This window comes from Maylandia zebra, linkage group LG9, assembly GCF_041146795.1.
Source record: "Maylandia zebra isolate NMK-2024a linkage group LG9, Mzebra_GT3a, whole genome shotgun sequence".
Lineage (NCBI taxonomy): Eukaryota > Metazoa > Chordata > Actinopteri > Cichliformes > Cichlidae > Maylandia > Maylandia zebra.
The window spans coordinates 18,411,565-18,427,029 of record NC_135175.1 but is presented as its reverse complement, the minus strand read 5'-3'; the positions used below and the strand labels follow the sequence as shown (position 1 = coordinate 18,427,029).

General features: G+C 42.4%; 1 protein-coding gene across 2 annotated transcripts in view; it reads left to right on the top strand.

Annotated features, from left to right (window-relative positions):
- Positions 1-15,465, top strand: part of pola1 (polymerase (DNA directed), alpha 1) — a 67,406-nt gene that overhangs the window by 44,641 nt on the left and 7,300 nt on the right. For both annotated transcript variants that reach the window (XM_004546576.3, XM_004546575.3), the window contains exons 35-36: positions 1,730-1,846; positions 9,090-9,186. In XM_004546576.3, the coding sequence (XP_004546633.1) occupies positions 1,730-1,846; positions 9,090-9,186 (214 nt within the window). The remainder of the gene's footprint in view (positions 1-1,729; positions 1,847-9,089; positions 9,187-15,465) is intronic.

The following is a 15,465-nucleotide window of genomic DNA, read 5'->3' as shown; positions in this document are numbered from 1 at the left end:
ACTCCGGTGTCCTGTTATATTTTAGATAGCAAGGAGTTTATTAAACTCCACCGAAACAATCTGCAAATTTCATTAAAATTTAATAAACGATCATCTTGTCTTTATTTTTAGTTAGCACATACCTTAAACACTTAAAGCTGTAAGCTAATGATAGTTATATAAGAGCAGATGCATGCTGGTTCAATAAGTTGTACGTTTTACGTCCAATGGATGCATGATCTGATTAGTCGACTAATCGCAAAATTAATTGGTGACTAGTCGACTATCAAAATAATCGTTTGTGGCAGCCCTAATAGGAAGTGTATGTGTGGGTGTAAATGGGTAAATGTGAAGTAATAACTGGATTAACTGCTCAGTTAGAGTAGAAAAGCTTTATGTAAGTACCAGTCCATTTACCATTACAGTATTGTTCACTGATGGTTTACTATAGAAACATCGTAAAGATTTTGCAGGAGAAATGCATCCTTAAAATCAAACATGCTTTTTACAATAACCTTAAAAAAATCTGACAGATTATTAAAAGGACCAATACAGGGGAAAAAGTTGTTCATATAGGGTTAAATCAGCTGTAAAGAAAATAATCCTCACCATTTCTTTTGGTTGCTGCTTTTCAAAACTGATTAGAAGACAAAGGCGGACCTAAAAATCAATCAGAGCTACCGTGTGTGTGTGTGTGGTGGGTGAAGGGGGGTGGTATTGATAGGCAGACAGGTGCAGCAGTTTTGAAGGGGTTTATTTTGACTGAATGGGGAGAACGAAGGCTAGCTGGATGTAGGAAAGGAGCAAAGGCGTTGATGGCGGTGGGTCTTATGCTCTGTCATTAGTTGGGCATTAACCCCCTCCCCTTTAAACCGTCTTTTAGTAATGACAGGGCATAAGAAGCAGAAAGGGGAGGAGTGATCTGGAAGAATATGGGGAGATTGAGAGGGTTAGCCCACAGCACCTGCCCAGGGTAACTACCTCACTCCAGGAGGTCCTAACTACTGCCGTTTTGGCTGTCTGCTGCTCTGCCTGTATGACAGAGCAGGACCCTGACACACAGCAGCTGAAGATGCATCAAAATGTAAAGAAAAGGAAACATGAAAAGGCAGTATGCGAAGTCAGTAAACTTCTTTTTATTTCATGCAGTTTTTTTGTTGCATTTTACAAATCCTATTTGCAGTGCGTTTCTTGTCAGATTGTTGTGCAAAATTAGAGCAGCAAAATGGAAACAACAATTTTCAGCAAAATTTCCTCATTACCAGAAACAGTTTTTAAAAGCACCACAAGACAACAAGTTTTTTTTCTTCTCCCCAATTTTTTAAGAACACCTTTAGCAACAAAGTGGTAAATCAACACGTTTTATAAACGAGTAATGACATTGGATGCTTTGAATGTGTTTTCTGTGTTCATCTGTTTGATGGAAATGTACATTAATTCATGTGTTTTCATCAAGAATCCTTTAAACATGATTTCTAATCACTGTTGCAGTAGCAGAACTTCAGAGTATAATAAATGCCTTAAAAATTGAATGAAGTATTTTAAAACTTATTTAAAACTTTAAAAAAATGTTGGTTTTGTTTTGTTTTTCCTTTGTGTTTTTCTCTGTCAAAGCAGCAAGTTGAGATTTTCATCCAAAAACCTCACAAAAAATTTAACTAACAAGCAACAAATCGCAACATTTGGAAAACTTTGTGTGTTTGCAGCTGTTTCACAGCTGGCCGAACTAAGCCAGTTTCATGTGTCATAGGGCTGGTTGGTGTGCGAGGACCAGGCCTGTCAGAACAGGACCAGACGTTTGCCCATCGCCTTCTCCCGGCATGGACCCATCTGCCCCGCCTGCAGCAGGGCGACACTTAGACCCGAGGTAACGCACCCGCAAACATCAGAGTTCACACTGGCACACACGTGGCTTTGCATTCCCATTAGCTTAAAAGAAATATACCCCAGGCTGAGTTAAATCTCCACAGCAGCATGGGTTGTTGCATTCTGTGGGTCTTTTCCAGTTGATGGTGCTATGGAGCTGCAATATCCGCTCTCATATGTGCTGTGCATTTCTGCTCATTAGCGTCACATTTCCTCAAATAAACACTCTGATAAAACCAATCTTTGTCGTGTGTGTGTGAGCGACTGTGTGTCAGCGCACATGTGTGCCACTCTGTCTGTGTTTGGAAGGCACTAAGAGCTTGGATGGTAGTTTAGCCATTAAAAGCATCTGTCTGTCCAGCTCTGGTAGCCGCCTTATGAACACTTTGTTAGTTTGACCACTGGATTTAAAAGAAACACTCTCCCTTTCAATTTGAGCGTGACAGTTCAATCTGCTTTTTGTCTTTTCTGCCTCTGTCCCATTCTTACCATTCCTGTCTCAAGCCTTTGCTTTAACTCTCTCCTGTCAATTCTTTTTCTTTCTTTCTTTTTTTTAACCATGCGTGTTCTGCCCCTTCTGTCCCCCCACTCCACCACCACCCCACCCCACCCCCCCCCACCCCCCACTCCACCCCCCCACCGGCTGCTTTGCTGTGTCTGGCTCTGTGGCGACAGGTTGTAAACCAGAAGGCCAATTTCTGCTGTCACTGTAGCCACTTAGGCAGCCATTGCTGTGCCTGAGGGCCGTGGCACTTTAAACTGTGGGCTGAATAAAACATTTAACTCTCTGTGCTCGTTCATGCACCCTTTCTCTACTTTAAAAACTGCAGCCTGTCTTCATTTTACTTCACGGTTTGACTCCACAGACTTGGCCTTTTTATCTAAATCCATGGGTTGCTGATGATGAAGACAGATGTAAGCAGTTTTGTGTAAAAGTCAGGATGAATACTCAGAGGATATTATTGATACCAGTGCAAGACCACCGGGTCTGTGAGGATTTTCTGTGTGGGGAAGAACATCAGGTTTTCAGCATCAGTGCAAGTGTTTCATCGCGCAGTAATATTTGCATGTGACTCAGATGTTCAAAAATCTTTGTTTGGCAGTGTGCAACTGTCAGGAAAAGATGCCAGCATTGCTAAAAGGAACTTATAAGCCTGGAGCCATACGCTTCCAATGAACCGGACAATTTGGAACAGGTTTTCATCTGGAGCTTGTTCTTAATTCCCCATCCCTGCTTGCAAGGTGCTTTGCATACATTTAAAAACGTTGAACGAAATTTTATTTTTGTTTCAAATTCAAACATTGGGTAAGACAACATCTGTGGAGATCAGGCTTGGCATTTTATTTTAAGAGCAAGGAGTAAAAGTGGTCTTTAGGAATAGTTCTCCAGATTTCCTGATTATTTTTCCTCTGTAAATTGGCTGGTTTTTGCACATATTTTGAGTCCTGTCCTTGTGCAGTACATCCATCCATCCATCCTTTCTCTTCCCCTTATTTCCCCTTATTCAGGGTCATGGGTGGGTGCACTGTTGCAGTCACACCTATGGACAATTTAGAATCACCACTTAACCAGTTAGTTTGGACTGTGGGAGGAAGCTGGGGTATCCCAGAGAGATCATGAACGGTCCCAACGATGGTAGATGGTGGATTTTAACCCAGGAGCTTCTTGCTGCAAGGCAACAGTGCTAATCACTACATGTCTGTGCTGCCCAAGAAACTTTTTTTTTCTTTATAAAGCCTAAGGAAACATTATGAATCATTAGTAGTTGTTTTTAAGCCCTTAATTACAAGCAACGTGTTGCACAAACACCTAACTTGTTCCCATTTCTTTACTTAAACCCATGAACAAAGATATTTACACCAATAATGTGATTCTCAAAGTGCCATTAGCTGAAAATGTGGCAAATCTGATGCAGAAAATAAACAGTATTTTAAAGTTTTGTGCTGGAAATAGGAATTAATCATGGAAAGACCTGACAGATGTATCTGGCCCTTTAGTTGATCCATCTGTTGTATTCTTAAGGAAGGGAAAGGCTGAGATATTCTATTTTGCACTATTGCTGAACTGAAAATCAGTGGCAACAGGTCTTATGGAGTGATGAACCCACATTTGAAATTTGTAATCAATCCATATGAAGAAGGTCAGGAGAGGAATACAACAGTGTCTACAACCATCTGTATAAGGTGGAGGCTTTGTGGTTTGGGGGAATTATGAATATAGAAAAGTACCATCAGACTTGGATCCACCATGTGGAAAACATCTGATTGGCAACAGCTTCGTTTTCCAGCATCTAAGTGACCCCAAACGCTCTACCAATGCCATAAAAAGCATAGCTGGATAGAAAAATCACTCAAGACTTTCCAACAGTACTGCATTTCTTTCCTCTGACTGTAACGTGCAAAGACCCATCCCTGCTTTGACTCTGATTGGCCTTTCTAACCAGCCATGTAATTTGAAGGCTAACTAAGCAACAAACCGCAAATCAGAAGCAGGATATGGGCAGATTACATTGTTGTGTTAATGAAATAAAAGACAGTAGACGTTTCCACACATTGCAGGTGAATAACAAACAAATAATTTTGGACACTGACATGAAACTGATCTATTGTTTTAGTTGTCTGTTGAGGGATTTGAACCTAGATGGAGGCGCTGTGTGCAAAATGCTGGCTTTTACTCTTTCTGTGGCTCACGTCTGTGTCACTACCGACTGCCGCTACAGTGTGAGGCTGGAATAAACAGACGTGACACAGGGGGTAGACATGATGTAGCAAGTATTAGAGCAGTAATTGTTTTACAGTGTAGTTGTTTCTGTGATGTTCAGATTTTGGCACCTTTTCTGTGGTGTCCTGGTTTTCCCACTCACAAACATTTTAGACAAGTGGAGGTGTGACAGAAATATGCCACGTCTGGTCGAAATATAACACATGGGAATAAACTTGACTGTTTTCATGATGTTGAAGCACTTTTTAAAGATGGCTTTGCTGCAAAGTTTAAAGTCTGTTTTTCTCCGTGAGTGTAAGTAAACAGATTCATTAGACTAATATTAAAAATACTTTTTATTATGTTATGAATTCATCTCGGAATCCCTTCGCAAGTACATCACTGAGTCTTTATTGGCCTTTAGTGTGCTAGCTTCAACATTACAGCTCTTTAAATACCTTGTGAGCACAAAGGGCTGCCACTTAGCAATATAGCAAAGGCTGTATTTGAGCAATACATTTAATTTTGAATTATTGCTGCTGATTTCCTTTGTTTTTTCCTGCAATAGTATAAGTCATGACTTTTCAGCACTGTTGTCTGAATCGAGCCAGTGCACAGAGATTAACAGTCCAGCAGCTTACGTTTTTAATTGCTGCTAATTATGCAAAGTATTCAAGAGACCATTCATGGCAGTCTGAGCTGGTGTGGACCGCTCACGCTAGCAATGAAGAAGACGAGAAATTAGCCAATTTCCACTGAGAGGTGGTCTCCTTTTTTCTTTTTTAAATGCATTAAAGTTCTGATTCTTTTTGAAACGTCCATCAGATTCATGTGCGTCCTGCCTGCTTTATCACTCTGGACACATTCCCTTCTTGCTTTTCGTCTGCCAGCATCATCATAGTTTATCGGTCTCAAATATGCAACAGCCACATAGACGATTAGTGGTTCTGCTTTTGTGTACGCTGCACCAAAGGCAGTTTTTGTGTGTGTCAGAGCTTCTGTAAACGGAGTATCTTGTTTGTGACTCCTTGTTCCCGCGTCTCTCTCTCTCTGCATCATGGTACGTTTACTGTCACTGTGGGGCTGCCTCTTCTCCTTCCTCCATCTCTCTCTCACTCTGCCTCTTCCTTCTTCTCCCTCCTCCTCTCACTCCCTCTCCCCCTCTCTCTGGACACAGATTCAGAGCGTGATCTGATCTCCATGTAATGGGAGAGTAATAGGCACTCTGCCTTGATTGGTTGGTAATTTGGGGGAGTTATGCACAGGTGCAATTTGTAATATTTTCAGTAAATTAAATTTCTTTCTCTTCCTCTCTCCTCTCGCTCCCTCTGCAGTGCTTAACTCAAATAGGCTATTTTTTTTCTCACCCTGTCTCAAATCTGTCCTGACTTTTCCTTCCCCCTCCTCCCACCTCTTTATTCACTGCTTTCTTTCCCCGTTCCTTTCTTTTCATTTTCTTTCCCTCCCCTCCCTCCCTCCTTAGCTCCTACACTTATTCTCTCTTCTCTTGGCTCGCTCTCTTTCTCTCCTCCTCTCGCCCTCCCTTTCTGTCTCTCTCTCCCTCTCTCTCTCTTTTTCTCCCCTCGTTTTATTGATGTACGCTCAGGCGCCCATTAGAGCTCCCTTTTTCCCTCTAGTGGAAATTGCAGCATGTTAATTTTCACACAAATTACGGCAATAGCAGGTATCTCTATTTGATACATTATAGCGGGAGCAATCAGAGATAATTGAGTGCCTTTCAGAGGGAGACGGCTGCATTCACTGCCGGCTCAAAGCTGCCCCATTATCGCCTAATCGCTCTTTAAACACTGAATTTTGCCGAACAAAAATTCTTGTCATAATTTTGCTTAAGTGTATTTGGAAATCACAGTCCTTTGAGCGAGGATAATTGAAATCAAATCCCTTTCACTGGAGCTGACATTTCTACATTTCCCCCCAATTGAAATTAATTTCAAAAATTGAGCATGAATATCTTCAAATAGCAGGCAATTATGCCTTTCAATGGGGAGAAATTACCGGTGCTGAATCGTTGGAGGCTTGCGGGCGAGAGCACCAGTTAAATGCCTTTGTTTCCCGCCGTGTTTGCCTAGTAAAGATTTACATATATTGACTCATTATGGTGTCTTGTGAAGCTGATCGGCGTGACTACCACAACCGGCAATAACGCTCATCGCATCTAAAAAGCTCAAGAGTTTTAAAGCCTTGTGGCCTCACAGCTGAGGGAAAAATGTATGTTTGTTTCTCTCCATCTCCCTCCCTTTCTCACTCCCTCTCTCTTTCTGCAGCTGCAGTAGCACGAGTGCTTGTAGACTCAGTATTTACAATGCATGTTTGCAGCAAAGCCAGAAAGAAGCATGCAAAGCCGAGGCCCTTGTCCGTGTCACCGGTGCTGGGATGTTTTCTGCCATGTCAAAGCCACTGGATGCTTGTAGTTTCACAGCAGTTCACACATGTTACAGCCTCTGTAACCCAAAAAAGCGGGGGGAAAACTGGCTGTGTTTTTGTTTTTGTTTGGCCTGCTCTCTCCCTCGCATGCTCGCAGAATATTGTCTGTCTGACTACCTTTCATTAACTGCTTCACTGGTGTACCTGAGCGACAGTGTAGTGCGCAAAAGTTCTCTGGAGGTTGGATATGTGCGCGCACCTGTGTCACGTAAAAGATAGAGGCAGGTGTTTTTAAGACTGAGGAAGTCTTGAGTGCTTGTTTTATTGCGTGAAGCCATTTTAGACTGTTGCTCTGTGATTTGGATCAATTTGTATGATTTAGCCTCTTTTCTTATTTCTTACTTTTACCTTTTATTGTATACATCCTCTCCCTCACTTTATCGTCCTCCTGACACATCTTCCTTATGGCGTAACTGTGTTTTGTAGCTGGGTCGGGGTTGTGTGCATCTGTGGGGAGGCAAGGGAAGGGGGTGGGGGGGTAGTCAGTCAGGGATGAGGGAGGCAAAGGAGCAAGGGGTACGAGGTGGGGGCTGGGGGGTCCAACACTCCCGGGAGAGAGGCAATTTCACAGCTGGTTTGCTCCTTAGGCAGTCAGGCTGAAAATGCTGCAGATTTGTGGAGCAAATTGAAATGGTGTCAGTGCAGGAACAAAGCGCCGAGCTGAATGACGAGGTAGGTGTGTGTGTGTGAGTGTGGGAGAGTGAGGTGGGGTTGAGGGGCTCTAAATTCAATAACAATCCTGTAACATTTTAGCCACGCCTTTCTGACACCTGTCAGTCAGTCAGTGCGGCACGACTGGCCCGCCCACAATCAGCATTATATTGTTCAAATGTGTGTGTGTGCTTTTTTTTTTCTTTCCCTAAGAGGAAGAAGCGACGCGCTGTTTGTGCCGACCGAGCTTGTTCAACCTTGGCAACCGTAACCGAGGCTCCATTATGGGATGCGCATGGTTTGGTTGTTGACTAGGCAAGTGCATCAGCGGTCAACAGCTGTGCGTGCCATGTGGGCAAGCCATAGAAAGCCATTAAACACACACTCGCTTTCACACATCACACAGTTTGCGTATAGCTGCATTAGATACTCTTGCCACTTGATTATGCCACAGCAGTAAAAACTGAAATTACAATTACGCACATTCCCGATTGGCAGGTATAATGGGCGCACACATACTCGCTTCACTCACACACACACACACACACACACACACAGAGACACACGGATACTGACACACAGGGATTGTCGGGGGATTCTTCCTGGTGGTAATAATAAAGCACTCGGCGCACACCTGATGGCAGTGTGGGGTCGGGGCTTAGCGTGCCCTCTGCAGCGTAGCAGGGAAATGACGAGCCAATAACTGCAATTAAACATGCAGTATAATGGCTAATCAAATTGACAGCCTCGGCTGTTCACATGCCTCTCTCACAATGGCTTATCACAACAAACTATTATGAGGGAGGGTATTTCAGGCCTGATCCCCTCTTTTCGTTCTCTCTCACCATCTCTCACTTCTTTCCGAGTCTTGCTTTCTTTTGCTCTGTTTTTCTTCTTTTTTTTCTCTCCCCTCCCTCCCTCCCACCGCTGTCTTGCTCATCCTCTCCGTCTCTTTCCCCTCTCTCCCTCTGGCAGGCTGTCGTGTGGCTCCATTTAATTGCAGTGGAGATTAACAAAGCAAGCAAATTTGTTTTCTCGCTTTACTGTGTCACACAGAGGAAGGGAGATGTTTTCAGGGAAGTATAGTCATTTGAGCTAGGTGCACCCTCTTAGAATTATGTTTAATGTGCCTGTTTTTCAAACTGGTAAACCACTTTTATTATTCTGTTGTTGATGGGTTTTTTCCCCTCCTGTCATGATCTTGACTCCGCTCTCGGCGGAGTGAATAATGGTGATTAATCACTTATTAATGCAGAAATGGAGCAGTAGTGTTGTTGGTGAGGTGGCTGGATAAGACTAGTAGTGACAGGGATATTCCACACATGCAAGAAAAATATACACGAGGCTCCTCATCCGCTTCCAAACAACACTTTTGCCTTAATCCATATCGGGTGGGGTTTTCTTGATGAAGTAAATCTTTTTGTGTGTGTCTGTGTTCTCTCTGCAGTACTCGGAGAAGGCCCTATACAACCAGCTGTGCTTCTACAGGTTCATCTTTGACTGGGAATACGCAATCACAAAAGTACTAAATACTGACGAAAAAAGTAAGATAACACACACCCAGCATACTTGTTGCAATAAATCGAATTCATTGTTTTTCACGTGGCCTGTAGGTGGTTTTGGTTTGAGCTGCACAGTTAGAGAGCTCTTGTGTAGAAATGTCTGCCTTTACTAGAATATAACTAGTTACATGATGCAGAAACCTTGTTGTGAACAATTTCATGCAGGAACTATTGTCTTTATACTGTTTACATCCACCAGCTGAGGGGGAGTGGCATTAATGTTTACGTCCTGTCACAGTGTTAAAAGTGCTAAACCTTTTATAATGGGTGTACAGATGTTTTAATCTTCAGTGACACAGATGTTGAATGTAGACAGTAGAAAGAAAATGCTCACGATATGATGCTTGGACTTTGGTTTTTTGTGAGTAAGGTAAGTGCCATCCACTTCCATTATATTCAAAAGAAGGCTGATCTGTCCCAAACGGGCCAGCTTTTACACCAAAACAATCTACAGTTGATGATTGAATTCCACTACGGGACAAATGAAAAATTAAGGCCAAATTAATACATCAACCAATATTGATTGATGATTGATTTCTTTGTGATAAAGAATAAGGTTTGGGGCGAGTTGTCCTCCAAAGTTTTACTTTGTGTTTGTTTTGAAACTGGCTCTGCTTTTGTAAATTTAGTCATATTTTATTCATTTTTCTTCCTTCTCTGCTATACAGCCACTGAAAGTGAAATCAAGTTAGTAGAGCCACTGCTGAACTTTGAATTTTAATGTCCTAACAAAGCTTCCTCACAAATACATGTACAACATAGCATTAGCAATCAATGTCTTAACATAAACCTTTTACCCAGGCTGCACTTAAAATATTCACCAGTGATGTGACACACACATGTACGCTCACACACACACACACACACAAAAGTAGCGGAGCCTGGGCATTGGATATGGGAAGGGGGGTTAAGGACATTCAGCTCCTCGACTCGACAGCCCTAATTTAGGAGTCGGATTCAATCACACACACATACAGAATGCAAAACGCTCCAATCACTAGAAGAAAGAAGGAGAGAGCCCTCCATCGCTCTGCCTCTACCCCTACCCTCACTGTCCATCTCTACTGCTTTTTCTCCCTTGCTCTCTCTGTCTTTTTGCTCGCTCTCTCTCCCCCTCTCTTGGACAGGCACTCGTTTGGCTGTGTTGATTGAAAACAGGTTTTAGATTTGGGGAAATGATAGGGGGAGTAATGGGCGCGCTGACGAAAGGATAGCCCTTCTCATATAATGGGACATGGAGCGTATATTTCCCCCCTTGGACTCAAATAGACGCTACTCCAGTGATCTGGGCGCACTCAGTAGGCGTCAGCCGCAAGGCCTCTTTACCCATAGTTCTCCCTGATTGATGTCACTTGATTAGAAAGGGCCGCTGGGCCGAGTGATTTATTTATTTGATTAAATTTTGTATGTATGTATGTTATTTATGTATGTATGCTTGAATGCTGCGGGTGTGCACACTGGGACCTGAGTAAGGCAGGGAAAGAGTGAGACAGCAGAGTTAAATATAACGTGTAATCAACAGATGACCACTCAGAAGATGGAGGGAGCTAAAATGGAGGGATTGGACCATTGTGGAGGAGTGGGGGGAGACTAACATGATTATAGCCTACATTTTTTTGCTTTTATTTCCGTCTTCGCCCAGATGCAAGAAATCGTCGCCAATCAATCCTCGACTCTTTCTTTATGCTCCTGTGCTTTGCACTGTTTTTGATCTCTTTGAACTTTCTCGTCCACAGTTTCTCATTTTTGTGTTTCACGGCGCAATACTGTAGAGTATATCCACTATAAGGGTACAGAGTTTACTATACAGTGTTCAGTAAACAGCAAATGGTTGGATGGTTGTGGGTTTGTTTAACATCTGAACTTATGATTCTTGAAAGCTTTTTGATTTGAGATATTTATCTGTTCAGTTAAGTATCAGAGGGGCTGTTAATCTGCTTCAGCTGCTTTGGAGTTTATGACTATGAGACAACTCCTAACACGGCAATGTATTTACAGACCACTGACACATTTTCCTCCATATTTTCTGGGTGAATATTACTAATGATAATATGAGGAGATACATGGACCTGGCAGAGGTTCCAAAGGTAGTCCACCTCCTCCAGGATGGCACATCAATATGTGGCATTGCCAAAAGGTTTCCTGTGTCTCACAGCATAGTCTCAGCAGCATTTAGATTCCAGACACTTAGTCTAGCAGAGTTAGACAGGGCAGTAGAAGATCCTTAATCCAACAGCAAACCTGGTATCTGCTCCTTTGCCCAAGGAGGAACAGGAAGAGCACTGCCAGAGCTACAAAATTAACTCCAGCAGGCCACAGGTGTGAATGTCTCTGACCAAATAATCAGAAACAGACTTCATTAGGGTGGCTTAGTGGGCCCTGGGCTCACTGCACTGTACAACCTGATTGGCATTTGCCTTTGAATACCAGCACTGGCAGGTCACCCTCTGGCACCCTGTGCTTTTCACAAATGAGAGCAGGTTCACACTGAGCACATATGACAGATGTGAAAGGGTCTGGAGAAGTCGTGAAGCCTATAACATCGGTAAGCATGACCAGTTTGGTGGTGGATCAGTGATGGTCTGTGGATGTATATCCTGGTAGGGACACAGACTTCTACAGGCACCCTGACTACCATTAGCTACCAGGATCAAATCGTTGGACCTGCTGTCAAGACCCAGGTGCACTGGATCCTGGGTTCCTCCTGGTGCACAATGTCTGGCCTCATGTGGTGATCTATGCAGGCATTTCCTGGATGACAAAGGGATTGATACCACTGACTGGTCCCCAATCTCACCTGACTAAAATCCAATTTAAAAAACAAAAACTGGGACGTTATGTTTCAGCCCATCCAACACCAGCAGGTTGTATCTCAGGCTCAGTGATGCGATGTTCCAATTAAGTGCAGAGATCCACTTAGAGCAAAAACTAAAACTCTGCTTATTAATTCATCCTGATTATTTGTGTCGATATCAGCTTGTTGTCAATTCTCAGCTGGGAAACTACTGTTAGCTCCCTTTTAGAGCAACACTGAGTAAGGTGTAGTGCACACACTGTTCTCATCTCATGGCCAGAAATTTTATTCCTGCCAATATGACAAGAGCTCATTGTCAGTATAAAAAAAGAAATGTAGCAGACATTACACATCACACTAATAATTGCCGTGTTTCTTCAGGTTAAACATGAGCATGTTGCAGATGTAGAGTACAAAGAGTAGCTACAAGTGTGGAGAGAAGTGGTCCACTTTCCTCTTGACATGGTAGAAAACGTGCCTCAGTGAAGGGTCACAGATCAGTGGATACACAGATCAGAAGGGTCCTGGAGGGATGTGATGAGCCACCAGACGGTGGTCTTAACTGCAAGTGGAAGTCATGTTAACTTGTTACTCTACTCACTCACCAGACCGCAGCACAATCCGCTGTTCTTCACCACACTTGGATGGTTTACTTTCATAAATCACATCTCCACTGTTCCATTTTCTCTTTTCATGCTTCTTCCCCTAAAACCTGTTTGAGAGACAGAATGTGTGACTGTACGCTGTCTGTCACACCCAGTGTTGTTCTGCACTGCCCAGCACTCTGCAAAGTTAACACTGACATGACAGATGCAGTGATAGCTGCGATTCTGGGGATTCGCCTATTAATTGTTGGGCAGCTCCTGCATGGTCAAACTTCTCTTGCTGCTCTAATGCCCTGATGCTAGAAACCATCAAGGTGACAGCTCTCAAACAGCTATGTTAGGAATACTGATCTAAATTAAAAAGTGAAAATAACGATGACATTGAGGCCACATTTATCAAAGCTCTGTCAATAATTCAACATGTCATGTTTCAGTCATCACACATACATCACTGTGTTAACAGTGTTTTGCTTTGTGTGTCTGTATCCATTAATCCTGTCTAGAAATACTAACAAACCAAATGTGTCCACTGCAGTTCTGTGCAAAAGTCTTGAGCCACCCTTCATTTCTTTTCATTTACATTCAAGGATCCAGACTTTCTTTTAACCTTTTAAAGTGGTCTTGAGAAAAAGTTCTCCAGGTTTTCTGAAGATCTTTCAAAGTTTTTCTTTGTACACTGGTTGCTTTTTCACTTATTTTCAGTCCAGTCCATGCACCCGACCATTTTCAGTGACACTGGATGCTGGCCTATGAGTCATTCAAGCATAAAAAAGGCACCTATATTTAGAGCGGGGCCATATGACCAAAAATATTTTTCATGATATACATTTGAAAATTTGCAGTAACGATATAACTGACGATATAATTGACACTAGAAAAAATACTTTACAACTCCACAACTTTATTAGTGCAAAAAAAAACATAAATGTATTTTCACTTAAACAAGCAGCTGTTTTTTTATGTGCATTAAAGTTATATAAAAATTTAACAGTGCAAATGCAAATTCCTTGCTGACAGTTTAACCAAAAGGCATTTCCAGTGGAAACTGGCCGACATATCCTCAGCATAACCATGTATAATATCCACAAAACTTAAAAAGAGGTTATACACAAACAATACGGTAATATTATGTTGAAGCACAGTACGTATCACTCCGTGAGGCTCCTGCCTACAATACCCGTAATTCTCCGACAATCCATCAAGCGGTGCGGCTTCGTAGCTTAGCAAAGTCGTGTTAAAACATTTGCTGAGCACCATGTACCACATAAAATCGTTTCAAGGTCAGTAAACACAACCAGAATTCATACATAAGGCACACGGGATTATAAGGGGCACTGTCGATTTTCAGAAAAATCAAAGGACTGATTTTAAGTGTGCCGTATTTTACAAAAATACACGGTAATAACGACGGCCCGCTAGCATGCTCTACCAAAAGTAGTGCTTTGTTGTGTATCTGACGGACCAAAGCTAAACCAGTTCCACACCACTGAAGTTGCACCAGTTCTGGTTCATCCGCTTCATTCAACGATCCGCTTTCGCTCTTCTCATTCTCAGTTGGCGCCATGTGCGTATGAAAACAAAGGCACTGCACATGCGCGTTTTACCCATATTCTATCGCCATATTTCATTTTCTTATCGTTGCCCAACATTATACTGGTATTACCGTGAACGGTACGATATGGCCCAGCCCTACCTATATTAAGTGTTGTGTACACATGACAGATGACTTAGCAAACAACCAGTTTGTATCTTAAGGCACTTTATTATCAGCCTGTCACAAACATGCAAATATAAATATATAAGTGGACAAGTATACAACTATATAGTCAATAAGCTTCCTTAAGAAAAATGGGGGGTGGAGAGATCCAGTAAAGACCTGAGAGATCAGGTTGACCCAGTTGATCCTCCTGCAGTTTCCTGAAGCCTTATCAGAAATGGTCTCAGTGGAAGGGTGGCTGTCAAGATGCCATTTTTAAAGGCTGAGGCATCTCTAATTACACAACAACTCAACTGAACAACTGGACTGAAAATCAGTGGTAGCAGGCTTTATGGAGTGATGAGTCCAAGTTAGAATTTTTTTAGTTAAAATCAGGGTGTATGGAGGCAATCAGGAGAGGGATGCAACATAAGGTGTCCACAGCCATCTGTGCGAAGGTTTGGGCTTTCATTTCAGCTAATGGTTTTGGCGACCTTGTCAAAAATGATGGAAATATTAATACAAAAAAAAGTATTGTCAGATTAGCAAAATCTTCATTTTTCAGCATGACTGTGATCCCAAACACACTGCCAAAGCAGTAAAGGATACCTGGATAGAAAAATAAAACACCACTAGCCCTTTTCCACTAAAATCTGCTTGGAATTAATCGGCTGACTCTGTTTTTAGGGTTTTCATTTAGGTGGTAGTACCTGGTACTAGGTACTTTTTTCTTCTTTTTTTTTTAGTACCTACTCAAGACTTTTGCACGGCACTGCAAATTACTAATATACAACACACGCAACTCATTTCCTCAAAGTCAGCAAAATATAGACATGCGCACGCTCACGCTGCTATAAAATATAGGTTTACGGTGTTATCCCTCAGTCCTGGGGCAGTAATAACCCATATTACTGCATTACACACCCAGGGGCCAGCACTGCTCAGATTACAGGGAGCAGACATATGATCCTATACTCTATACTGTGTCACTGTATACCAGCACTGATTTATGAGCATTGTTTTTCCACAAACACCATCTAGGCTTTATTAATATAATTTTTTCTGGGTGGTGAGCAGAGACAGAGTGCTGCTACTAAAAAGAGCTGGTCTGGCTCTGTTTGGGCTCAAGTTTTTGTTTTCGACTCTTGAAGGAAATCAAGATTTTA